The sequence below is a fragment of the Mesocricetus auratus genome, unplaced genomic scaffold (assembly GCF_017639785.1).
Source record: "Mesocricetus auratus isolate SY011 unplaced genomic scaffold, BCM_Maur_2.0 Super-Scaffold_100010, whole genome shotgun sequence".
Taxonomy (NCBI): domain Eukaryota; kingdom Metazoa; phylum Chordata; class Mammalia; order Rodentia; family Cricetidae; genus Mesocricetus; species Mesocricetus auratus.
Window position 1 is genome coordinate 52,360,034 of NW_024429194.1, and position 27,672 is coordinate 52,387,705.

The 27,672-nt window shown below is 45.0% G+C and overlaps 1 protein-coding gene across 3 annotated transcripts in view; it reads left to right on the forward strand.

Moving 5' to 3' along the window:
• Positions 1 to 27,672, forward strand: part of Rftn2 (raftlin family member 2) — a 53,875-nt gene that overhangs the window by 20,873 nt on the left and 5,330 nt on the right. The window contains exons 4-9 of one of the 3 annotated variants that reach the window (XM_040753602.1): positions 1,792 to 2,068; positions 3,925 to 4,128; positions 13,398 to 13,519; positions 14,660 to 14,763; positions 23,953 to 24,031; positions 25,045 to 25,350. In XM_040753602.1, the coding sequence (XP_040609536.1) occupies positions 1,792 to 2,068; positions 3,925 to 4,128; positions 13,398 to 13,519; positions 14,660 to 14,763; positions 23,953 to 24,031; positions 25,045 to 25,122 (864 nt within the window). In that variant the 3' untranslated portion in view covers positions 25,123 to 25,350. Of the gene's footprint in view, positions 1 to 6; positions 138 to 1,791; positions 2,069 to 3,924; positions 4,129 to 13,397; positions 13,520 to 14,659; positions 14,764 to 23,952; positions 24,032 to 25,044; positions 25,351 to 27,672 lie in introns of those variants that run through there. The other 2 variants (XM_040753603.1, XM_013121134.3) reach the window with 2 other exon arrangements.

The window sequence follows — 27,672 nt, forward strand, 5'->3', positions numbered from 1 at the left end:
TCCGTCCTCCAGGCCAGCCGGAAGTGGCCCCTTTGATCGCATTGCTCTTCATTTTCTCCAGTTCTTCCTGCCTTTGAAAATCCCACTTCATTCTGTCAGTGTTTCTGTCGTTGACCTCCATCATGACTCTCTCCCGGGTAACACTTAAAACGTTCAATTTAGATGTTAAAACAGTGACCATGAAAATAACTGACAGGGCTGAGCCAGGCATGGTGGGACACACCTTTAATCCCAGCACTCGGGTGGCAAAGGCAGGAGGATCTCTGAGTTTAAGGCCAGCCTGACACAAGCTTCTGGGACCAACAGTTAGAGAGCCTACATGGGACTGACCTAGACCCCTCTGCATGTGGGTGACAGTTGTGTAGCTTGGTCTTTTGTGGGGCCCCTGGCAGTGGGACCGGGATCAGTCCCTGACACATGAGCTGGCTCTTTGGAACCTATTTCTCATGGTGGGATGCCTTGTCCAGCCTTGATGGGGGTGGGGGGAAGTTTGGTCCTACCTCAACTTGATATGCCATACTTTGACTCCCATGTGAGGCCTTACTCCTTCTGAATGGAAATGGAGGAGGAGTGGATGGGGGAGAAGCTTAGAAGGGAGATGGGGAATGGGAACAGTAGGAGAGGAGGGAAGGGAAGAGAAACTGTGATTGGTATGTAAAACGAATAAATAAGAACATTCACACAGAGCTGAGAAGAAAACTCTTAGATCTTGGGCACTGTGTACTTAGAGGAAATAAGATAACAGTCTCATAAGTATTTGAATGGAAATAGTACCAAACATGAAAATCACCACCGCTAAGATCCCAAATTATAGCCAGGCATTGGTCACGAACACCTTTAATCCCTGCACTTGGGAGGCAGAGGCAGGCGGATCTCTGTGAGTTTGAGGCCAGCCTGGTCTACAGAGTGAGTTCCAGGACAGCCTCCAAAACAATACAGAGAAACCCTGTCTCAAAAAAACAAAAAAAAAAAAAAAAGAAAGATTCCAAATTACTTCGATGACTTCATGTCATCTGTCTGCTTCAGACACTATATGCTAACTGACGGGATCAAATCAGATTGTATGTGTTGGTCCAGGTAAAAGGCAGATATCGAGCGGTAAAGCAGATTAGAACGCTTCCTCACAGTTGAGCCAAGAACTGGATTCATGTTTCATACGTGCATTTTTTTTTTTGGTTTTTCGAGACAGGGTTTCTCTGTATTGGTTTGGAGGGTGTCCTGGAACTCGCTCTGTAGACAAGGCTGGCCTCGAACTCACAGAGATCTGCCTGCCTCTGCCTCCCGAGTGCTGGGATTAAAGGTGTGTGCCACCAACGCCTCTTAATATCTGTCTTAATCAACACCAGATAGTGCTGTGTGCTTTTTGTTTTTAAATTAATGTTTCCTTTAATAGTGAGGTTATAAAAAAAATAGTGAGGTTGTATTTGCTTCAGTTATTTTGGGGAGTGTTCGGAACAGTCTTTACTTTTGCTCCAACTGGAAAGATTATTGTTAACCATCTCCAAAAATCATGCTATAAAATTTACTAGTTCTTGCCAAATGTGGTGGAATTTCAGAGGAAAATATGGTTCTCTCTTTATAACCTCTGAAACATTAGTTATGTTTGACATGTCATGCTGATACTGACACGTGATCTTTGGGCTGATGTACTTTAGTGGTTTCTCTGGTTTATAAGTGTGGCTTAGTTACTGGTCAGTTTATTCTATCTTCTAATGGCCTCCTAGGATTAAAGTTAGTTGACTGAGTCATACATGGGATTTACCTTGGCCCTGCCATCTCTTTAAACCTCAGATTAACGCTGCTGCTAAAAGAGGGATGAAATTTGTTGGAATCATATCACAGTATTACTTGCCGTCTGAACACTGTAACGGAACCAGTCATGACGGAGATGCAGAATTGGGACTACACAGGAGACATGGTTCACACGACAACTGCAAAAGCGGGAATGATGGAGACGTCAGTGGACATTCATGTGCAAGTGGAGTGGAGGAGGAGCCTCAGCTGGAAAGTGGACATCAGACAGAAGGAAACAGCAGCCCCAGCTACTCTAAACCAGAGCGGGGAGGAGGTAAAAGCATGGATGGAAAGAGGATGTACTGTTCCCCAAACTGTATCTTTATTTTAAAGACAATATTAATTTCTGCAGGTTGTAAGGACAGTGAACTAATCCAATCTTGTGGGGTTGTTTTTAAGTAATTATAGCCAGGAATAAGGCAAGGCAATGTTTCAGACATTAGTTCTCCTACTGACCCTGCAAGCCATCCACGTAATACAGCCACCTAGCCCTCTTCTAAAACAAAAGGTTGTACGTGTGCTACAAGTGGACAGCCAGGCAGTGGTGGCGCACGCCTTTAATGCCAGTCAGCCTAGTCTACAAATCAAGTTCCAGGACAGCCAGGGCTGGTTCACAGAGAAACCCTGTCTTGGGGGGGAACAAAGGAAAGACTTGACTGAGAAAGTAGCTTGGTTTACAGCTGTCTGGTAAGCCGTGTGAGAATCTCAGCACAGGCCTTTCCCATTTCATGCATGCTCCTCACTTTTGAAATCAATGGACATGCCTTGATCATCGCTACACTATGACAATGGAACATCATGATGAGTCAGTTATTGTAACAATAGCGTCCACAGCCAGAAATAACTGTAGACAATAGTTCTGTCCTTCTCTTAAGTTTTCCCAAGAAACTGAGAGTATTTTTTCTCTTGTATTTTTGACTGTGTAAAGTTTCCTGACATCTTTGCAGGAATGTTTTTTCAAAAAGCAACATCAAAGAAAATTAAAGACCCTCATACCATGGAGTAAACATGGTCTCTGGAAAAAACACCTCAATGTCTTTGTGTGAAGGGGACAATTGCAGAGCCTCTCTCACAGGGTTGTCAAGGAGAAACAGTCCAGTGCCTGGCACATAAGAAGCTCCAGCAAGCTGACAGTTGCTCCAAACCTTTGATCAGCACTGGCCCTGGAGGGCACAGTGGAGTCCCGAGTCTGAGACACGCTCAGCATCCGTGCGTGGCAGAGCGTAGGAACTCCTAGAGAAACAACCAGATTGATATGGAACAGTATACTGTTAACACCGTGTAGATTTTGCTTTCTTGTTGGGTTTTTTGTTTTGGTTTGGTTTGGTTTGGTTTGGTTTTTGGAGCTAAGAACCAAACCCAGGACCTTGCACCTGCTAGGCAAGTTCTCTCCACGGAGCTAAACCCTCAACCCCTGTTAAAGCATTTTTTAAACAGTGAACTATTTATATGGTATATAACTGTGGGTGTAAAAACTAAAAGCTTTTGTGAGAACAATAAATACCAAATTCACTCTAGCGGTTATATTTAGAGACTGGGATTGGGGACTGTGTACTGCTAGGTACATACTATATAGTAGTACATAGTAGCGTAATACATAGTACTGTGTTCATTGTCTTGTTTCTGTGAAGAAATAATTCAAAGCTAATGTGGCATAATACTAACATTAAACTGAGTTGGGGGTGGGAGGATATGAAGGTCACTTAGTACAGCACTTGTCCCACAAACATCAAGTCTTGAGTTTGATGCTGAGTCCCCCATAAAAGGCAGATGTGAGTGCATGCTTGTAGCCCCAATGCTAGACAGGTAGGCAAGATGACCAGATCATGAGCTCTGGGTTCAGCTAGAGACCCTAACTCAAAACCTAAGATAGAGAAGGACTGGGAAAGACACCCAGCATCAACCTCTGGTCTCTCTACAAATCTGCACACACCAGTGGACATGCATCCAAACACAGGCACATAACACAAACATGTATACATATAATTTTTTAATTAAGTGGGGGGTACTTTTATTTTTCTATGTTTATTTGTGTGTTTGTAATGTCTCATGAAGAACAAATTATTTAAGAATTTTTGATCAGTGAGATTATGATGGCCTCTCCCCTTTTTCCTGAATGCCTAACCCCAGATCACAAGCTGTACATGGTCTTCAATGCTTTCGATGAGGATTCAACCTGCTGGACCTATCAGGAAGGTATCCTGTCCATGAAAGTGACAAGGAAAGGAGCTGTCATCAACACACTTGACGCCAACTGGCTAGAATTAACTACATTTTATTATAAGCAAGGCTTGTCTTTAGTTGACTCTTTTGTATGCTGGGAGACACCTAAAGGTGAGTTTTACATTAGTAATACATTCATATGTAAATAATCTGGATTTGTGTCAGAACTGCTGAAAGTATTTTTTCCTTTCAAGTTCTTTGGCTATAAGGATGGGTATAATTCTTTTAAAAATATATTCGAGTCATTGTACAGTTTTGTAGCTTCAATTTAAAAGCTTTGGCCAGTGAGATGAGTCAGTAAAGGAAGTTGCAGCCAAACCTGACAACCTGATTTCAGTCCTCAGAACCCACAGTAGAAGTAGACCCAAACCCCCCAAGTTGAGCTCCGCCCTCCACACGGATGTAGAGGCATGCATGTGATACACGTGTGTCCACACACATACAGCAAACACACATAGAGATAAACAAAGTGTAATTTAAAATTTTTTTAAAGAAAAGCTTTACTATCCTTAAGAGCAAATGGAAACCCTTGGCCAGTGTAGAACTGTTATGTAATGTTTGCTATTGTGTAAGAACCATCATGAACAGACATGCCGTGGGGGGGATTGGCCAGTAGGAATTTCTAAGAATAGTGTGCTACAACAGCCCAGTCAGGAAGATCAGGGTAACATCCCATAGTTAATGTCTCCATTTGATATATTATCCCACTATGTGGCAGTAGGTACAATGTATATAGTTATATATATTTCTGGCTACTTCTATCATTTGTGTGGGAAAGAAATCAGAGGTACGGACCCATTCTTTTGTCTTCCTCTAATCTTTGTCATTTGAGTTACAGTATAGTACATAACCAGTCTTGTCACAAAAACAAAGACTTCCCCAAAAAGGAGTTTAAGAGATTAGTGTTCAAAGAAATGAAAAGGAAAGAGTGGGCAGATTGGAGAGAACGCATCAGAAGGTGGGGGCTGGGATTGCTCTGGGCCTTAAGCTTGACGAGGTTGGATGGAGCCAAGAGTGAAGGAGAAATCAGACATGATGTCGTGAGACCACCCTGTTCTTAAACTAGCCTTCTAACACCGCCCCTGTGTAACAGAAGGCTGGATGGAACGTAGTGTGTCCAGGAGTCACATTCCAGAAGATCGTTTTAACTAGAGCCAAGCCCAAGGCATGCCTGCCTCAAACACAGCTTCTGGCAGAGATGACTGGCACACAGCAGGTGCCCAACAAATACTCAGGGTTTTCTGACTACTGGAAACTTCTTCCAATTTAGTCTTGTTTGGAAATAGCAAGGCTTCATGAGAAGAAAGAGGCCTTAAGAATCTATAGACCAAGGTCTAAGGTCTGCTTCTACTTACTAGCTCTGTGAACTGGGGAATCAGATGGGCTGACGGAAGCTGCTTCCTAAAGGGGGTATGAAAGTCACTCTGCCGCTGTGAGACGTGAGTGAGAGCAGTGCAGATGAGATGCCCAGCACCGAGCTACAGCAGAGCTCTTTCTGGTGCCTTCCTTCCTGGCATGCGTTACATGCAGTGTCACATGTTCCATACGGATCATGTTTGAAACTGGTTTTGTGCTTCACACTGTCTCTTTCCCTCTCCTCTCTTCTCCCCCTGCTCTTTGCAGCATCTAAGTTGGCGACAAATGACCTAAAGAAAAGCAAACCTATTCTTTTCAGGCATTCCCGCCTTGGGCTGGACCTGATGAACATAAAATGAGCTTCAGCAGTTGCTTAGGTGTGTGTGGCTCTAGTTCTTAGAGCCCCAGGGAGGTTTTCTTTCCGTCAACAGCTCTGGAATGTCTCTTCAGACATTGTTGGATGCAATCGTTGTCAGACCTCTACCATCCATCTCAGTCTCTGGGGTCACCAGGACTTTCCCCACAGTGTCCAGGACACTGCAGAGGGGGCACTGACCAGCAGTGTCTGTCACTGTGAGAAGCCAGCAACTGTGAGAAGCCAGCAAGAAGAAGCAGGGCTGAATTGGACTCTTTGTTCTGAATGTTTGATGCCTGGCATCCCAAACACACAGGGAAACAATGCGTATTTTTGCTGCCTTGCTTCTGTCCTCATCCCAAATATTGCCGGAAATCAGATCACTACAGAGAACTTAGAGCTACAAAACCAGACTTATTAGTTCACAAACCACACTGGAGAAAATGCTCAGAAACAGAGGCAGAGTGGAGGCCATGTTGAGACGTTACCTACCTTAGCAGAGCTTGCCATGAACATTGTAAAATCTGTGAAATTCCTCTGCAGTGTCCTGCCACACACCTTCAGTCTTCTTTGTTTTGAACATTCCCCTGGGGATGAACACACACACACACACACACACACACACACACACACACACACACACCAGAGAGGGCAGGGGGACCATCCCCAGGGTAAAGTCTCCCTCTTCTACCCCCACCTTTTATGACAAATTTTAAAGCTCCCTTCTGACTGACTGAGGATTCTCTTCCTTTCAAGGTACTCCAAGGAGAAGTACGGGGGGAGGGGGGGCCGGGCATAAGGTTGAGGTGTAATGAGCAAGTGTGGGTGCCAAGCAGTTAGGCTGTGACAGTACCAAAACAGACAGACAGACACACACACACACTTTCAAAAGTAAGAAGAATATTCAGAGTGTACCAATGGAATATTGTGACAAGAGAACCAGGGAAGAATCTACCAGAAAGGGTGACCTGGGACCAGCAAACTGGCTCAGAGATTTAAAAAAAAGAAAAGAAAAGGAAAAAAGCGAAGCCTGGCCAACTAAGTCCAGCTGTCCAGGACCCACATGATAGAGAAGGAGAGACCTGACTCCTGCCAGTTGCCCCTCTGATCTCCACACACATGCTGTAGCACGCACACAACCACACACGTATACACACATACACAAACATACATGCAAGAAGGTAGTCACCATACTGCAACTAGGAGGCTATAGGAGGCAGGCATGTAAGATTTGGGGCGAAGAGCACAGAGCAGTCAAGAGGAACCTGAAGGGTCTGTGTGACTGGAGCAGGGGATGTAGGGAAAGACAGCTCTAGACAAGGTAGGAAGGCAGGCAGGAGCCATCCATGCAGAGTCCTGGACATCGATAAAGCAGTGGCGTTTTACTTGCTCTCATTATCTTAAACCTGGTGTGGAATAACTCGTTTCATCCTCAAAGTAATCCTGTGAGAAAACTGAGGTGTATAGCCACTAAATCATGTGCCCTCATTTGCACAACTAGGAGGCAGTGTGGCCAACAAGGTGGAGTGGGTGTGCCGGCTTTAATTAGTTAATTAATTCTGGGAGTGCGGTGGGGGTGTGCTTGTCACAGTGCACATGTGGTGGTCAAAGGACCACTTCCAAGGGCAAGTTTTCTCCTTCTACAGCACGAGTTTTAGGGACTGAAGTCAGGTCACCAGCGTGACTACAGTGCCATTATCTACTGAATCATCTCCAAAATCAGAGTATGCCACCTTACCCAGCATGCAGGATTGTTATTTCAATTCATTGGCTGAAAATTCTAAAAGAGAGTCATGATCTGATCTGCATTTTAAAAGGACTTCTCTGACTTCATTTGGAGACAGGGACCGTGAAGGGCAAAAGTAGAGAGACTGACGTCTTAGTGACCTTTCTATCACCATGAAGACTAAGGCAATTCATTCTTTTTTTTTTTAATCTGGGGCTCACAGTTGTAGAGGGTTAGAGTCCATGGCCATCATGGCAGAGAGCAAGGCAGCAGGCAGGCATGGCAATGGAGCAGTAGCTGAGAGCCGACATCCTTATCCTCAAGTAGGAGGCAAGAAGAGAGCACTAATGGGGAATGCTGTCAACGCCCGCCCTCCGAGGCACACCTCCTCCTACAAAGTCACACCTCTCAGTCCTTCCCAAACAGGTCCACCAACTGGGGACCAAGTCTTCAAATCTACGAGCCTATGGAGGTATTCTCACTCAAGCCACCACAGCTGATGTCTCCAGCAGCCCCTAGAGAGGCTGATACTCGCTTTGATAGGACGCCCATGGTAGAGAGACAGAATAGCAATGACCATGAACACCTGCCCTCCACTTCACAGACGTCCTGGACTCACCTTTGGACAGCTTAATAAGAAATATGACGTGTAGACCAAAACTCCAGAAATGGAGTGCCTGTGTTCCTCACATTTACATTAATATCGTTGTCACATCTAGCAAAAAGGAATAATGTAAGATCACATGTCGGGGACAGGTAATCTGTTCTCAGGGAATCCTTCAGCTTCATGCTTTGTGACACACTCATAAGTACCTTTAGGACATTCACTCCAGTGCCAGGGAGGATAAAGGTCACAAGACACAGGTTTGCAGGATAAACCTTCCTGGAACATTAAGAAGGGGAAAAAATAGAATGAAGTTTGTTTTGTTTTTGAAGAAAAGGAAGGTGTGGACAAGCTTGTTATTTTTTACATACAACGAATGTATTTGTTTCTGTTTTGTGGTGTGGGGGTCAAATCCAGGACCTCACCAACAAGTGGCAAGCACTCACAGCTGAACTAGTCCTCAGCCTCACCAAGGAGTGTCGAGCATCTGCAGCTAAGCTAGTCCCCAGCCTCAGCAAGCAGTGGCAAGCACTCTACAAAACAACTAAGCTAGTCCCCAGCCTCAGCAAGCAGTGGCAAGCACTCTACAATACAACTAAGCTAGTCCCCAGCCTTTTGGGGTTTCTTGGGGGTAGGGAGGTGTTGTGTTTCGCTCTGAGAAAGGGTATCACTAAGCTACCCAGGCTAACCTCACATTTACAATCCTCCTGCCTCAGCCTCCCAAGTAACTGAGATTAGAAGTGTGTACTACCTACAACCAGTCAAGATGAATGGTTTGTTTGTTTGTTTGTTTGTTTTTAGAGACTGTTTTGGTGGGGGTTGTTTGTTTGTTTGTTTTGGAGATGAGAGCTCACTTTGCTAGTCTGGAATTCCTTCTGTAGACCAGACTGGCCTCGAACTCACAGAGATCCACCTGCCTCTGCCTCCCCAGTGCTGGGATTAAAGGTTTGTGCTACCTCCGCCAGCTAAAATGAATATATTTGAGAGGAAATCTGGGTTCAAATCCCAGCAGTGCCTAGTTTGTAAGGTATGGCCTGGTGGTGGTGGGGCACACCTTTAATCTCAGCACTCCGGAGGCTGAGGCAGGCAGATCTTAAGGCCAGCCAGGTCTACAGAGTGAGTTCCAGGACAGTCCCCAAAGCTACAAAGAAACCCTGTCTCGATAAACCAAAAAAAAACAAAAAAAAAAGGAAGGCAAAATTGCATGTAAGACAAACCATTGACACTGAAGAAGCTGAGTTTCACTTCCACCCCTACCCAGAAGTAGAACACAATGCATTTGACTGGTGTTATATTCAGGAGGCAGGGTTTTGAGGAGGAACAGAGGGGAGAAGACAGGGAGAGAGAGAGAACAGTGAGTCATACAGGGCTTCCTACCATTTCCAGAATGTTCTGAAACCACTGTCAGACGCAGCTATGTGTGGACAAACCTTCTCTGGGCAGGAGGTGGTGCCCTGTGTTTTGATGTACCTGAAACCAGTTTCCCCAAAACCCCTGGTGGGTGAAGGCCCATTGGTGGGGAAGCTCTGACTTATGCAATGTTATCGCCACAAAGCCTTCCCTGATGCTCACCCTTGCTGCCACTTCTATTGGGAGAATGCTTCAAAAACTGAGAGCTCCCTCCCAGAGCTTAGACTCAGGCATTGATGGCTCCAGTTGAGCACTGAGAGAGCCAGCTTGCGAGTCTAAAGCAAGGACGTCAGTTTTAGCTGACGTACATTATACAGAGTCAAATACGTTCGTCTGGTGTGTAGCTAAAGGGAATAGACCATTCACGGGATTCCAGAAGGCTTCCCATGACCCTTCCCAGGCAGGATCACCCCAGCTCAGATGAGCACCCATCTGCTCCTCACCACTTGCTCCTGGGATGCCTGTTTTGGACTCTACAGAGTTATCCCACAGATTGTACTACTTGGTCCCAGTTGTTTGGGGTTTTTTGAGACAATCACATTCTATAGCCCACATTGGCCTTGAACTCAGCAAAATCCCCCGACCTTAGCCTGGTAAATGCTGAGACTACAGGCATAGGCTACCCACACCTCCAGGGTGTAGTCTTTTGTATCTGGCTTCACTAACGCTATTGCACTTCAATGAGCTTCATTTTCACTTCTGTGTTGTTTGGATTGTACAAATCTGCCATGCTTTCTTTTAAACCAAAAGGCTTAGAAGTGGGTCAGTGAGATGGTCCTGTGAGTAAAGGTGTCTGCAGCCATGTCTGAGGGCAGGGATCCACAGGGGAAGAAGAGGGCACTGACTCACCAAGTTGTCCTAGGAACTCCACAAACACCACGGGCGAGACACACACACACATACACACACTACATACACATACACCGTGTACACACACTACATACACATACACTGCACACACACTACATACACATACACTGTGTACACACACTACATACACATACACTGCACACACACACTACATACACATACACTGCACACACACTACATACACATACACTGCACACACACACTACATACACATACACTGTGCACACACACTACATACACATACACTGCACACACACTACATACACATACACTGCACACACACTACATGCACATACACTGCACACACACACTACACACACACATACACACACTACATACACATACACTGCACACACACTACATACACATACACTGTGCACACACACTACATACACATACACTGTGCACACACACTACATACACATACACTGTGCACACACACTACATACACATACACTGTGCACACACACTACATGCACATACACTGCACACACACACACTACACACACACATACACACACTACATACACATACACTGTGCACACACACTACATACACATACACTGTGCACACACACTACATACACATACACTGCACACACACACTACATACACATACACTGTGCACACATACTACATACACATACACTGCACACACACACACACATACGAGAGAGAGAGAGAGAGAGAGAGAGAGAGACAGAGAGACAGAGAGACAGAGAGACAGAGACAGAGACAGAGAGACAGAGACAGACAGAGACAACAAATAGGTAGATAGATAGATGTAATTTTTTTTTAAAGTTTAGGGCTGAGTGTGGTAGCACACACCTTTAATTTCAGAGGCAGACAAATCTCTGAGTTTGAGGTCTGCCTGGTTTATTTAGCAAGTTTTAGACTACCTTGTCTCAAAAAAAAGAAAAAAAGAAAAAAAGGTTGGAAGTATGGAAGTAGAAGTGCCTGTGCTTCCAAATTGAAAGCAAATGCCAGGCGGTGGTGGCTAACTCCTTTAATGCCAGCACTTGGGAGGCAGAGGTGAGTGGTTCTCTGAGTTCCAGAACATCTTGATCTACAAAAGGCGACACATGCAGGGCTACACAGAGGATCTGCGCCCCCCTCCCAAAAAAAAATTAAAAAAAAAAAGCAAGAACCAATTTGCTCTCACATTTTAGTCTCCTAATAAAAAATAAAACTAAAAATGACATTAAAATTAGTTTTGTCTTTATCTTTAAGCTTAATCATGTGAAAACCTTGCCTTTGCCAGCCTTTATTATTCAGAAACAGGAATCTTTTTTAGGACAAATCGTTTTTAATGCAGATGGTGACAATAGAATAAAAATGACTGTGCTGATAAATTAGAAAATATGTTCCTTATTAAAGCATAAACATAAGGTACAGAATATACTTGAATCATATTCAGCAATATATTCACCATTCCCCCAAGGTGAAATATGAGCACATCATGATGTAAGTTAACTGGAATATTTGCTTTAAAATGACAATATTTATTAAAACTTCTCATAAATGACCACATATTTATAGGCAAAGACAAATTTCTCCACTACAATTAATTATTACACAATTACTATATATATATTATAATTGTAACAAAGCAATTTTGTTTTCTATGGCAAACAGGGAAATTTGATGTGACATGTACTACATAAAACTTACAATGTTTACCCAGCACACGACTATGAGAAAAAATGTCTTCTATTGCAAAATAGGAGACAAAAGAATTTCCATTAAATCCTTTAGTTTAGGCCAGATGGTAATTGTCAACTATTCAAGAAAAAAATCAGAGAGGCCTTCCCTTAAAACTTCCTTCCGGGCAGGAATTCTTGGACAATGACTTCTGTTAGAGTCTTCCTGTCACTGTTATGGGGAACTTGGGACTTTTTAATGCACTGAGGTAAAGAAGAATTGTTCCATATTTATGAGTGTGTGTGTGTGTGTGTGTGTGTGAGAGAGAGAGAGAGAGAGAGAGAGAGAGAGAGAGAGAGAGCGCCCAACACCCAGCTATCTTTCTCTGTCACTCTCCACCCTATTTTGGGGAGCAGGGTCTCTCACTGGACCTGAAGCTTGTCATTTTGTCCAGGCCACAGGTCAGTAAACACTTGTCTGCCGCCCAGGGCCGACTTTTGTCTGATGCTGGAGACCAGGTCCCTCCCAATGCTTGCAACAAGCACTTAACCATGGCGCCATCTCCCTAGGCCTGTGCTTACTGTTCCTTAAGCTCTTACCACACACTGATTTACTATTACACCTGTAATTTCAAGGAATAACATTTTTCATGTTTCCATTGGTGGTCTAATATAAACCATACTAGATCACAAACCAAGATCTTGTTTCAAGGTGAAGGTCATTTCCAGTGCTTCTGGGATTGACATTCCATCTGTCCTCATATTTCATCGTGTTTCTGCTATGGTAGTTTATGTTTGATTTTATTTCAGTGAAATATAAGTCTTACCTATGGGGGAAAAGGACTCAACCAAAATAAATTTTGTTTTAAGTGGGTTTCTCAGTAAAGATTTTTTTTATTTACATGTATGTATGTGTCTGTGTGTGTGCATACATGTGCTCTCCTATCCCTATGTGTGCAAGTGCCCATGGAGCCCGGAAGAGGGTATGGGATTCCCTGAGCTGAAGCTTGGGCAATTGTGAGCCACCCAGTGTGGTGCTGGGAACTGAGCTCCATTCTCTGGAGAGCCGCAGGCACACTTAACTGCTAAGGCATCTCTCCAGCACATTTTAATGTTGTAAACAACATCTCAGGTAGCTCAGGCTGGCCTCAAACTTGTGTAGCTGAGGATGACCTTAAACTCCTGATCCTCCTACCGTTGCTCACAAGTCCTGAGATTACAAGTGTGAGCCACCTCACCTAGCTTCTGTCACTGTGTGATGCTGGGACTGACCCTGGGGCTACACACACAAGAGGAAATAGCTTCTGGCTGACAAGGTTTCTTCCAGCTTGCTGTCACAGCTACCCCAAGGATCTTGGCGATGCTTGGAAGCAGTATGGTTTACTTATGACTCTTCTGAATTCTATCCTTTCCCCGACAGGGGACCATTTGCCTAAATCTCTGGAAGGATTTTTTATCTATGAAGAAGAAGGATCTGGAGTTCCAGGTTCTAGCAGGAAAGGGAATGACGCCATTGTGGTGGAACAGTGGACCGTCATTGAGGTGAGCTGCAGTTTCTGAGAATTCTGCCTTCCTTTTGTGATTTTACATACTAAAGATCATCATTGCTTGGTGCCCGCAGTATCCTTAAACACAGATAACCAATGTCATCATAAAAGAATGGACAAACTTCTTCCATATGCTTTACCCGTGTTTCCAAACGTTTCAGGAAAACAGCAAAATAATAATAATAATAATAATAATTGTCTCCACCAAAATAGAAGTAGGTTCCCCCAAATCTGAGATTCTATCCCTGAACAAACCCCCAATGCTGAAATTCTCACTACAAAAATGCCTTGGTAATTGACTGGAAATAACAATTCAGTCACAACCAGTCTTTAACCTCAGAGCAATCAACACGATACGCTTTTTTTAACCTTATAAATTGATTTTGAAGTGAAAACATCCATAGATTTTTTTGCACACGCCAAGCCAGATCTATGCACACAGCACTGTCCTTTATAATCAGAGATGACACTGCTGGAGGGGTTGTGAATTTATGAATTCAAATGTCTCCGACCACTGCCCTTGAGGTTGGCAGATATCTCAGGTATATCTGTTGTGTGTCTGGAGCCCTCACAAACAGGGTCTTTCAAGGAAATATTTTGACTTTCTGGTCGTACTAAGACCATAGAGGCCAGAACTCGTTTTCAGAGAAATGGAGCCTCCTCTGTAGGGGTTGTGGAAAGGAATGGGTGCTAAGTAACGCTGCGAGCGAAGACCAGCTCCAGTGAGGCAAGAACAGAGACCACACACCCAGGCCCCTGCAGCCTCACTACCACACTTGGAGAGCCGGAGCCAGGCCCGGTGGGCTCCACTGCCCACTCTCCTCCTCTCTCCCAGTCCCCAGGCTACTTTGCTGAACCTACTTTGTAGGCTTCATGGAGCCAATGCCCCAAGGAGCTTTGAACATGCAGGTTCCCCCAGCTCCACACATTAGAATCTGAGAACTGTGGCTTTCCCGGGAGCAAAGACCAGACTGAATGGCCACTGTCCAGCTGTGGTGCTACGAAGAGGCAGGAGTTCCCGAGGATGGGGCTCTGGAGGCTGCAGTCCCACGACACCCATTGCCGCTCCTCATCGTAGCAACTGTGTGGCCCGCTGTCTTTGCCATTAGACTCATCTCTTATGCTTTTCACACAGGGCTGTGAAATCAAAACAGACTACGGCCCACTGCTGCACACTCTGGCTGAATTTGGATGGCTTCTCACAAGCGTGCTGCCCACACCCATATTGAGACACGACAGGTAATGCCCACGTATCCTCACTTACGCATCTAATTCTAAGATCTTTCCATCTCTGAGATAAATCAACCAATGCTTATTTGAAGCTGATGAGAAACGCTTCTGGTGTTGACTTCATAGAATTCGGAGGTTAGCATATCCCATCACTTCGTCGTACAGATGTACTCACTCTTGATCGCTTCACTCTGGGCAGAACTGTCCCAGCACGAGCCGGGCTGCAGCTCGTGGGCTGGCCTTGGCTACCTCGCTCTCCCACCTGCCCCAGTGTGACGGGTAATACGTCCCCTGTCCCCTGTCCCCTGTCCCCTGCCCCCATGGCTTTGTTGTTTGACGGCCTCCACTGCAGCTAGAATGCAGCAGCTCACAAGTGAGCACTTCCCTCTCCTTCCCTGCTCACTGTGTTCTTAGGGAAGAAGGTCTGAGTCACCCTATCTTATCACTTCATTTTCTAAAGAGGCTGATTGATGCTTAGGTGTAAAATGCTTCACCGTCCCCTCCACCCCTAGACGCTCCCTCATGGACTGCCCTGTACCTCAGGTGGCACAGTGCCCCCAGGGACCTTGCCATCAGGGCAAATGGCCACCGTGTGTGACTAAGAGCAGGTGTGAGAACCCCCACTTCCTGGTCTCACTCATCTCCTTGGGTCCTCCCCCAGACCGTAAAAATCTGTGATTGGCACTGCTTGAGAAAAAGACCAGTTTTTTCTTTTTTTTTCTTTTTTCTTAGAAAATGTGTTGACACAAAGTAGGGCAGGTTCAGTGATAAATGTCTGCATCTGTTAAACAGATTATTTTTCCCTCAATATATGTTTTATTAGAAACATGAATGCTTCACATGTCAATCCCAGCTCCCTCTCCCACCCCTCCTCCCTTGTCCCTCCACCAGCCTCCCCTTTAGCCCCCCACCCAGTCCCCACACCAATCCCCAGAGAGGGTGAGGCCCTCCATGGGGGGATCTCCAGAGTCTGTCATTTCATCCAGGGCAGGACCTAGGCCTTCCCCATGTGTCTAGACTGAGAGAGCATCCCTCCATGTGGAATGGGCTCCTAAACTTCATTTGTATGCCATGGTGAACACTGATCTACTACCTAAGACCCCAGAGATTTCTGAGGCCTCCTCACTGACACTACTTTCATGGAGTCTGGATCAGCCATCAGTCTGGGGTTCAAGAGCTCCCCCTTGTCTGGTCAGCTGTCTTTGTGGGTTTCACCAGCACGGTCTTGACCTCTTTGCTCATCACTCCTCCATCTCTGTCACTGGGTTCCAGGGGGTCAGTTCAGTGTTTAGCTGTGGGTATCTAAGACCAGTGTTTTCAAGTGGGCAGCGGTATGAAGGACATAAGACTCAGGTTTAAAGGTCACAAGAGAGTAGTGAGAGATGAGCAAACAGCTCACCGTTTCCCTAAGACCCGAAGGAACTGTCCTCACACTGAGAACCGACCCCCTAAAACACTGTTTCCCAACTTTCTATGTCTGCCGTATCTCAGTCAGCAGTAACCCTAAGTAAATTACCAGAAGAGCCCATGAAGACACAAACACTGCGGGCCCACCCCAGTAAAACAGCAGCTTAGTGGTGGGACCCTGGTATTTGTATCAGGGACTTCAGAAAGACAAAGGAATTCCTCTGCCCTGATCCAGGGGTCCACATACACCTTCTGAACATCCAGTGTGTCCAAAGCTGTCAACAAGGTTTTTGTTTGTTTGTTTGTTTGGTTAGTTGGTTGGGTTTTTTTTTCTTTGTTTCTTTCTTTCTTGTTTTGTTTGTTGTTTGTTTTTGAGACAACGTCTCTCTGTGTAGCCCTGGCTGTCCTGAAACTCACGCTGTAAACCAGGCTGGCCTTGAACTCACAGATATCCACCTGTGTCTGTTTCCCAAGTGCTGAGGTTAAATGTGTGTGCTATCACCATGTCTGGCTTCTTTGTCTGGTTTTGATGGTTCTCCTAGGTGTCCATCGACTCATCCATTTAGAATTACAGACCTTCCAAAACAAGTAAATCCTGAACCTCTCCTCTCCTCTTCCCCTAAGGAAAAGTGTAATTGTTCCTTACCATTCATTCAGGGATTCCAGCTGGTCTCACTTCTAAGTATTTCCCACAGTCCTAGGAATGAATGGGCAGGACATCTGGCAGCCAGCCCACTTCTGCTGAGCCTCAGAACATAGGCTCCAATGGCATTTCCTGTGTCCGGTCAGGATCGGTTTAGGAATGACCAGACTGAGCCTAAGGGTGGAGCTAAAATATATTGCGACCCCCAAGTATACCTTCAAATGGGGGTAGGTCGTGACACATGAAGCCACACTAAGCCATTTTGTGTCTAGCAGCAACCCAGTGCCTTGGATTGGCCGTATGGTAGTTCTACAGCAAAGGGAGGGAGAGGAACACCAAAACTCTACCATCATGCAAATTTCTCCTGCACCCCAGATCCTCTAGGCATTATGTAACCATGAAAATGTGCTTCTTACTGCCCCCCCAGGCTTATCTTTATATACTATTAGAATGGGGGGAGCTAATTACTCACTAAATATACATTGTCGTAGGATCCCTCTGTGACAACTGTTAAGGATTTAGGGGCCTGGAGCAATGGCTCAGTGGTTGTAAGTACTGCTACTCTTCCAGAGGACCCAGGTTTGATTCCCAGCACCCACATGTGTGGCTCCAGTTTTACAGATTCTGCATGAATGTGGTGATTTTATATACAGGAAAAAAATACCCATATATGTAAAATACGTGTTTAAAGTTTAATTTTTATAGGTTTGGGGGGGGTTCAAGACAGGGTTTCTCTGTGTAGCCCTGACTGTCCTGGCACTCTCTCTGTAGACCAGGCTGGCCTCGAACTCACATAGATTCACCTGCCTCTGCCTCCCAGCTGCTGGGATTAAAGGTATGTGCCACCACCTCCTGGCTTTTCTATGGGTTTTAAAGGTAAGTTTTAGGACTATATTAGAGAATAATCCCAATTTTATAGATTTTTTTAATGTGCCTAGCAACCCTTGGAACAGCTTCACAGTGACTCTAGATATATCCAGCTCTTGAGACCATAATAGGGAAGGGGACTTCTTTGCTTTGATTCAGTTTTTATTGTTTTATGTTTTATAAGAAATTGACACTTCTGGCCGGGCGTTGGTGGCGCACGCCTTTAATCCCAGCACTCGGGAGGCAGAGACAGGCGGATCTCTGTGAGTTCGAGGGCAGCCTGGTCTACAGAGCTAGTTCCAGGACAGTCTCCAAAACAATACAGAGAAACCCTGTCTCAAAAAACCAAAAAAAAAAAAAAAAAAAAGAAAGAAAAGAAATTGACACTTCTGGCCAGGCGTTGGTGGCACACGCCTTTAATCCCATACAGAGAATCCCTGTCTCAAAAAAAAAGAAAAGAAAAGAAAAAAGAAACTGACACTCTCCAATCATTTTAAAATGAAATTGAGAAAGAAAAGGTCAATCTGCCAGTGGTAAGATGCGGAGGATCCATGGTCTCTGGTCTTGAAGTCATTCATGAGATGTCAACTCTACATTTCACACAGTGTTAACACACAGCCAGAGGCTCGCATTCTGATAGGAGCAGATCAAGCTTGTGAATTCTGTAATTTAATACAGTCATTAAGCATAAGGTATTTAGTCCATAGTTTCCATGGAGGTATTAAAGAGAAGAGTGATGACTATGGATATCAAAATAAAGCTGGACCTGCTGGGCGGTGGTGGCGCACGCCTTTAATCCCAGCACTCGGGAGGCAGAGGCAGGAGGATCTCTGTGAGTTCGAGGCCGGGCTGGACCGACAGCCTCCAAAATAATGCAGAGAAACACTGTCTCGTAAAACCAAAAAGAAAAAAGAAAAAAAAGAAAAGAAAAGGGCATTTAAGATAGCCTCTCCACTATTGCTTATATTGTTAGTTGGGGTCATCCTTGTAGATCTCTGGACATTTCCCCAGTGCCAGATTTCTCTTTAAACCTATAATAACTCCCTCTATTATGGTATCTCTTTTCTTGCTCTCCTCTATTCTTCCCCTGACTCAACCTTCCTACTCCCTCAAGTCCTCCTCTCCCCTCCTCTTCTCCCCTTCTCTTTCTCCTAGCCCCCTCTCCCCTCCCAATTTGCTCAGGAGATCTTGTCCCTTTCCCCTTCTACAGGGTACCATATATGTCTCTCTTAGAGTCCTCCTTGTTTCCTAGCTTCTCTGGTGGTGTGGATTGTAGGCTGGTAATCCTTTGCTCTATGTCTAGAATCCAAATAACCCCCCAAAGACTTACTATTAATTATAAATGCTCCACCAATAGCTCAGGCTTGTTACTAGCTAACTCTTACATTTTAAATTAACCCATATTTCTTATCTTTGCTCTGCCACGTAGCTTGGTACCTTTTCTCAGTATGGCAAGTACATCTCCTTCTCTCCCAATCTCCTGAAGGTTATGAGACTTCTCCCCTTCTTCTCCATGCTCTCTTTTTATCTGCAAGTCCTGCCTAACCTCTACCTGTCCAGCTGTTGGCCAGTCAGCTTCTTCATTAACCCAGGCACAGTGACATATAGTCGCACAGTGTAAAGGAACAGTCCACAGGTGTCCGTTACCCTGCACATTATCCATCCCCTACAGTTTGCTTGCCTTAGGTTGGTGGTTATGACCAGTCCCTCCGAACTTGAGCAGGAACCTTGGTGTGCACCTGTGGGCTTTCTGTAAGTGGAAGTGCTGGGTCGTGGGGCATTGGTCTAGTTTTGCTACATAAATGTCAAGCCAACACAAACAGGTTCCTTCTGGGTTCACTTGCAGCAGCTCAAGCATGAAATACTGCTATACTTCAAAAAGGCACCATTCTGGAAAGTATGGCATGTTCTGTGTAGGTTTTGTTTCTATGTTTTGTTTTGTTTAGCTTTTTGCTGTTTTGTTTTTCTTGTTTTGTTTTTTTGTTTTCAAGTCAGGGTTTCTCTGTGTTCTTTGGAACCTGTCCTGGAACTAGCTCTTATAGACCAGGCTGGCCTCGAACTCACAGAGATCTGTCTGCCTCTGCCTCCCGAGTGCTGGGATTAAAGGTGTGAGCCACCAACACCCGACTGCTGTTGTTTTAAATGTATGTTTGTGTGTGTGCTTGAGTATGTGTCTATACACCATGTGAGTACAGGAGCCACAGAAGCCAGAACTGGAGTTGCAGACAGTTGACACCCACAATCTGGGTGCTGGAAATCAAACTCAGGTTCTCTGGAAGAACAACACGTGCTCTTAACCACTGAGCAGTCTCTCCAGCCTCTTCTATTTATAGTTTCAATCATGACTGAGGGTGAGCATGCGCCACCATGCCTTTTAAAGCAAAGCTTCTGATGACTCATTTCTGACTTGGTGATTCAGTGCCTTGAGTCTTCTCCTTCCTCTTCTTCCCCCCTGGCAGGCTAACATCAGGACCTATAAGTTTAAGCAGGCTGATTGCCTTGGGGTGGTGGGGTAGACACTTGTTTTGATTTTCCTCATTATTCTCCACCACAATGTACTCTACACACTATAAATGGAAATCTTGACTAAACCAGATGCTAAATGAGAACTTGGACTTTTTCAAAATAGCCTAAACTTATTCGCTGATTATGAAGCTTTACTGTCAAAAGGTGTCTCCCTTCTGCAGCCAGAGCCTCACTGGGGTCATTCGTCCTTGACACGAAGAAGTGTTCCAGCATTGTGGAAAGAGTGAGAAGGGAAGGGTAGACAGACTACTTCATTTCTTCCTTGCTTGTCCTTGCCCCACCCTCTAACTGGCTAGAGGACCCACCCACCTGCCTTGACCTGTGCTTCTTGTCTGGGCCTGGTTCCCCCAAGTATTCTGCACCTAGTGAAAGACCCCTACCCAGGACCCCCTAGAAAAAGAAAAGCAAGGCCAGGCCGTTGCCTAATGAAAAAAACCCAGACCAGGTGCCTCGCCCAGCTGGCAGGATGTCAAACAGGATCTGTGGTCACCAGAGCAGTCATGGGACCTGGATAATTGCTGAAGCGTGCCAGGGTCTTTTATGTGGCAATACCAGGAAACTTAGTCCGTAGGAACTACCCCTACCCCCAGTTGTGTCTATGATCACCATAGTAGTTATAGGACCCGGATAATAATTGCTGAAGTGTGCTGGGGTCTTTCATGACGTAATACCAGGAAACTTAGTCCGTGGGAACTACCCCTGCCCCCAAGATGAGCCAATGAAATGCCTGTTGCTATGCTGATACTTATGTAACCATTAAAACTCTATAAATATTGTACTCCCTACAAGCCCGATAAGCTCTGCACCCGAGTTGCAGTAGCATCCGCAGGCGCCTGTGTACTCAATAAATCACCTCTTGCATTTGCAGCCAGTGGTCTGGCCCACTTTGATGCCGAGGTCTTTCACTAGAACACTGCCCAGAAATCTCTCTTCTTTCTCCTATGAACTCTTTCCCTTGAATTCTTTCTCCGAAAGATATTCTTGGTTGAGATTCTGTTTTCTTATAAAAATTATTTTACACTCCACCTCACATTGTACTAAGTGGATAGAGACATGGACGTGAACACCTTCCTTCCTTCCTTCCTCCCTCCCTCCCTCCCTTCGTCCCTCCCTTCCTTCCTTCCTTCCTTCTTTCCACCATCCCTCCCTTCCTTCCTTCCTTCCTTCCTTCCTCCCTATTTATTTCATGTTATGTGTATGAATGTTTTACCTGAAATTCCTCCTACAAAGGCAAAAAGAGGCCAGTTCCTCTGGAACTAGACTTACTTACCAACACTTACAAGGCACCATGTGGGTGCTGGGAACTGAACTCAGGTCCTCTGCAAGAGCAGCAAGTGCTCTTTACCAATGAGCCAGATCTCCAGCTCTCCAGCCCCAGAAATCACACACTTGTGTTCCTTTGTGTCGGAGCGCAGAGGGAGACTCCTCCTTATGCTCCCAGGGCCTTACGTAACACAACGGCCATGAGCTGTGGGTACTGTAACAGGGCTTGGGTCTGAACCCAGGAACTGTCTGGTTCCCAAATCCTGGCCTTTTCCAGTGTACCCCATGACTCCTAAACACAGCCCAAGTTCATTCTACATGCTAACCTCTTCTCTGTAGCACCTCACAATTTATCCCCCAAAGTTACATCATACAAAGTGTTCTGTTCTGAAAGAAGGTAAGATCAAACTGAAATGAAACTGGAGTGTAAGAAGTCTTTTAAAAATAAAAGTAATAGGCTGGAGACATGGCTCAGCAGCTACAAGCACTGGCTGTTCTTGCAGGGAACCCAGGTTCTATCTCTGGTAACCACATGGCAGCTCACAACTCTCTGTAACTTCCAGTTTCCTGTTGAAAAACACAATGCACATTAAATAAAAATGTCTCCTCCTAGCACTTTGGGGGAAGATTCATTTCCACAGGTTCGCGGCACCCGGGAGTCTGGATGCTCTGCTAGTGTCCCGTTGACTGCAGGCTGTAGGGCCAAAGCTTCACTCACATTCATCTTCCAGAAAAAGAGCCCAGACCAACTACAGTCAATAGTAAGCTTTTGTTGGGGTTCTTTGCATAAAAAAAGTTGTAACTGAGCAACTTTAGCCTCTACCACTCCTCCCCACAAACCCAAGGAGACTGGGAAGCTCTTCAGAGGAATGCCACCCGAGTCATCTTTGGCGAGGGGTAGTTGCCATGATGACAGCTACAGGAGAATACTGAGTGGCTGCTACAAACAGCATCTGAGTGAATGGAGCCAGCTGTGGCTGAACTACATATAAATTCCCCACATGCGGCTCCCAAATTCAGTCTCTCATTTGACAGTGCATACCAAGAAGCTTACGTCATGCTTTTTGACCTAATTATCTCATTCCTGAGAATTCGTCTTAAGGAAATAATTCACAAGAGGACAACTATGTATATTTTTATGGCGGCATGACTTCGAACTAGCAGCAGACTAATTTTCCAAAACTAAAGGGAAAAGAGTACATCCTGGTGTCTTTTTTCTTTGAAGCTCTTAGACATCTATTAAAAACACCACCACCATCTACAAGGAAATAAAATGTAAATACACAGTGGTCACAGGTATGTAAAAACTACAGGTATTGAGAAGTACAAGAGAAGAAACAAAGAAATGAAAATAATTTTGCTAACCTGGTGAGATTATAACCAAAAGTGGCTTTTTGTAATGACTGTGTTGCTTAAGAGCGTTTTTAATCAGTTTAATTTGTTTGTTTTATTTATGTGTATGTAAATGTCTGTGGGAATGACTGACACATGAGGGCAAGTGCCCATGGAAGAGAGAAGACGACACCAGGTCCCTACTGCCTGGAGTTACAGGGGACCCTTAGCCACCTGATATGGGTGCCGGAAAATGAACTCTTTTTAAAAATTCTTTTAGGCTTATTTTAAGGTGTGTGAATGTTTTCCCTGCATTTATGTGCATCACAAAAATGCATATAAGAAGAGGCCAGAAGAGGGCATCAGATCCTCTGGAATTGGAGTTATAGGCAGTTGTAAGCTATTATGTCCATGTTGGAAATTAAACCCAGGTCCTCGGGAAGAGCAGCCCATGTTCTTAACCACCCAGCCATCTCTCCAGTCCATTCTCATCACCGCGTCGTCTCTTACTTGTATGTGTCTGGATGTTTTGCTGCATGCTTATTTGTATGCCGTGTGAATACCTGACGCCAATGGAGACGGACAGAGGGCATTGGATCACCTAGAACTGAAGTCACAGCCCGTAGCAAGCCACCATGTGGGTGCTGAGAATCAAACCCAGATCCTCTGGAAGAGCAACCAGTCCTCTCAACCACTGAGTGATCGTCCAACATCCCCCCACCCCATTTTTTCTTTTAATGGAAGGGTTTTTTCTTTTGGTTTTCCAATGCTGTTTATATAGAATCATTTTCATAATTATTTGGGACTCAGAGGATTACCCTGCAAAAAAATATGTGTGGGTTTCCCCAGTCAACTGTTTATATAGATAGAAAACAATTACTAATTAGTTAGAACAAAGTATAATGACCTATGTGTGTGGAAATGCCACAGAAATCCATTTGTTGGCTCTTTATTTTATTTTTTGGACAGGGTTTCTCTGTGTAGCTTTGGAGCCTGTCCTGGAACTTGCTCTTGAAGACCAGGCTGGCCTAAAGGTGTGCACCGCCACCGCCGGGCTTCATTTGTTCGTTTTCTTAACTTTAAAAAGTAATTGGAATTTCTCTAGGATTAAAAGAAAATTCCTAAATCACAAATACTAATCTTATTGTTTTAACTTCCAGTGAAGGAAATTTGGCTACAAAGCAAGTCGTATTTCTCCAAAGGCCAGCTGTGTGGAGTTCAACTGCCCAGATGCCAGAAGTAAGTAAAATTCACCAATTTTGATTTTGTGATTAAGACATAATAGTTAAGCGTTTAACCCCTAAGCTCTCTGTCTTTCATTTTAAATATGAGTACAGAGTAGGCCATGCAGACTCAACCTAGAAACAGTCTCCTAAAGAAGAATGTAAAAAGAACCTGACTGGTTCCCCCAGAACCCACTGTAGAAGGAGAAAACTGACTCCCAAGAACTATCCACACATGGGCCATCGGCCTGTGAGAGCCCGCACTCACACACATATGCATTGATGTACAATAATTAATAAAGTAAAATTTTTGATTTTTTTAAAAGAATGGATATATATGTCTGCCTTCCAGCTACCGGGCACGGTTCCAAAGACTATTCAAACATGCTGTTCGAACAAGCAGCACTTACCGTGAGGACCGTTAGGGGCGGCAGGCAATTTAAAAGAGCAGACGGGAAGCGCTCTCTGCCTGCTCCTTTCTTCTGCCTAGAATGGCGCACGCTTCACTCTACAGGGCTAGAGTTCTCTCAGTCTGTGTACACAGAAAGAGACTGGAAAATGGAAAATGCCTCCATGATAGTGAGCTGTGGGCAAGCGTGTAGAGCATTTTCTTTTCTTTTCTTTCTTCTTTCTTTATTGGGGGGTTGGTTTGTTTGGTTGGTTGGTTGGTTTTGTTTGTTTGGTTTTTCGAGGCAGGGTTTCTCTGGGTAGCCTCAGGTGTCCTGGAACTCACTTCTGTAGACCAGGCTGGCCTCAAATTCATGGAGATCCTCCAGCTTTTGCCTCCCTAGTGCTGGGATTAAAGGTGTGCACCACCACCTCAAGGCTGAGCATTTTCTTAATTAGCGATTGATAGGGGAGGAGCCAGATCACTGTGGGTGGTGCCATCCCGGGTTCTACAAGAACCTGGCTGAGAGGAAGGATGACTTTAGCTTGTGAAGCTGACATGAAACTATCCAGCACAGATTTTCACTCTTCCTTTTTCCACACAACAACTTTATCATCAACGAACTTTCTTTTCTGTCCTAGCTCAACATTCTTCAAATGGTCATCATGCTTTTAGGAAGTATCATACTCATTCATAGTCATCCCGGGGATTTGGACTAATGGAGGGCCGTGCAGTCGTGTGGATGTGCAGTCATGTTTGAGTCCAAGTCAGCTACTCTACAGTCTTCTCTACTTAGAATTGATAGCAGTTTCTTGATTCCTTGAAAATATTTAGACTCCTTCTTCAACTTGAAGTTCCAGAGCTGAGGCTATACCCCAGTGGGAGAGCATCACCTAGCAGGCATGAGGCTCCAGATTCAGTTTCCAATAAAAAAACAAACAAACAAACTCAAGACTTCTGGGTAAAATGGTAGACGCGAGCTGCTTCTACATGATGCTGTAGAGAGAGAGAGTCAGGACAAGACTCCATTCCAATAAGATGGAGGGGAAGTGTCTGGAGTTCACAAAGGGAGTGAGGACATCTGGAAAGTGTAGGAGAGAGGAGGGTGGCATGGGGAAAAGAAAAAGGCCAGGGTGAGATTTACAAAACCGTCCTCAGGAAGAAGCCCTGGGCACGGCTGCCACTTGGTGAGTCGATAGCCCCACCACCAGGACTAGGGGCTCCAGACATTACAGTCTTTCTAGTGTCCCTTGGCCCCAAGCGCTGCTAGACCCAAGAGCAGATAAAGTGGCAGGACTGGGTAATGGCCAAGAGCCCAAGGGGTGTGACATGGGAGCCCAAGGCTGAGGCTCACCACGGTCAGCAGTGTGAGCACCTCACCATCCCATGAGTCCCCGACCCTGAAATCCTCAACCTCCTGCCTCTCCTGCAGAAGTGTCGGATGTCCCGACAACTGCTTCCGGACAAGCACCTTCCAACAGAGCTGCACCCCAGCCCCATTTTCTTTAAGACATCGAAAACGATTTGTATTAGTAAAACTAGAAAACGTTTAGGATAAACATTAGGGGGAAGTGTCCTCAAAGTTAGGAAAGATCTCAGATATAATGGCAAAGCCATGATTCAATAAAAGTTGATGAATTAGATTTCATCAAAATAAAAAAAAACTGTGCTATGTGACTTATACCACTGAGAGAATGAAAAGACAACCCACAGACCACAATGGAACCTTATATCACATCTATAATAGCAGGCTGTGTCAAGGATGCCCAAATATCAACAGTAAGAAAATATCACAATTACCAATGAGGATATGAAAAGATGCTTTAACTACTAGTTTTAGGAGTGCAAATGTAGTCCATGATGAGATGCACCATGCATATATTCCAAAGACTGAATTTTTAGTCTGACAATAACCACGAGCCGGCGAGGCTGAAGGGCAAGCAGAGCGGTCCCTGCTGGATGGGATACAAGCAATCTAGGCACTCAAGAAGATGGCCTTGTGACTTTAAACACACACGTGACTCAGCAGTCCCCTTCCCTGGGTGTTTACATCAGAGATACACCCACACACAAGTGTATACACGAATATTTGTAGTTACTCTAGTCACAAGTGCCCCGAGCAGGAGAAAGCCTCTGTCTTCAATATGTGGATGGTTAGACAATGATGGTGCAGTCGTACAGCTAAGTACTACTTAAAAATACTACAGAAATAAGAAATGAGCCAGGGAAAAGAACAGTAACTTGCATGGATCTCACAGGTGTTGAGCTGAGCAAAAGAAGCCAGTCCCCAAAGGCTACAGACTGTGTTGTTCCATTCACATCACATCCGCTACTTTGATATAGAGATCAGATCTGTGGTTGCCTGGATTTGGCGAACCGTGTGACAGGAGATGTGCAGGAAAGTTCAGGAGATGACAGAACTGCTATGGTGTTTGTCGTAGGAATGTATACCCAATTATCAGTTTTACAATATAGGCTTTTTAAAAATAAAATCCCAGCCGGGCGTTGGTGGCGCACGCCTTTAATCCCAGCACTCGGGAGGCAGAGGCAGGCGGATCTCTGTAAGTTTGAGACCAGCCTGGACTACCAAGAGAGTTCCAGGATGGCCTCCAAAGCCACAGAGAAACCCTGTCTCGAAAAACCAAAAAAATAAAATAAAATAAATAAAATCCCAGGTCCAGTGAAATGGCTTCACAAATAAAGGTATTCTCTGCCAAGCCTCACAGACTACCCAAGTTTGATTTCCCAGGACCCATATGGTGGGAGAAGAGAACCTGACTCCCAAAAATTGTCTTAAATACCAAGACATAGATGCAGGGATACATACACACGCATGCTCGCACACATGCACACAGGCACGCACATAAATGAAACAGAATTCCACACTGGGCATCATGGCATGTGCTTGTAGTCCCAGTGCCCTGCTTTGCTTTCTGTTTCTGTGAAAAATACTAACCAAATCACCTTAGGGGAGGCAAAGAAACTCCCAAACTCTAAGCCCTAGGGTGGCTCTAGGAGAGATAGAGCAGATAGCTCCAAGGAAAGGGCTACAGACCGAGGAGCATAGAGGCCGTTCCTAGGGGAGGGAGGAAGCGCCAGGAAGGAACTGAGAGGAGCCATGAGCCAGCAGAGGGGATAAGTGTCACAGTAACAAGAATGTCAATCCACATCAGACTGAGACTTGTCAGAGAGAAATGTCCAAAATTACAGAGGAGACGTGTTCCTTTCCATGTGATAGGGCTGGTAGGAAGCTCCCTGGCACACCAGTG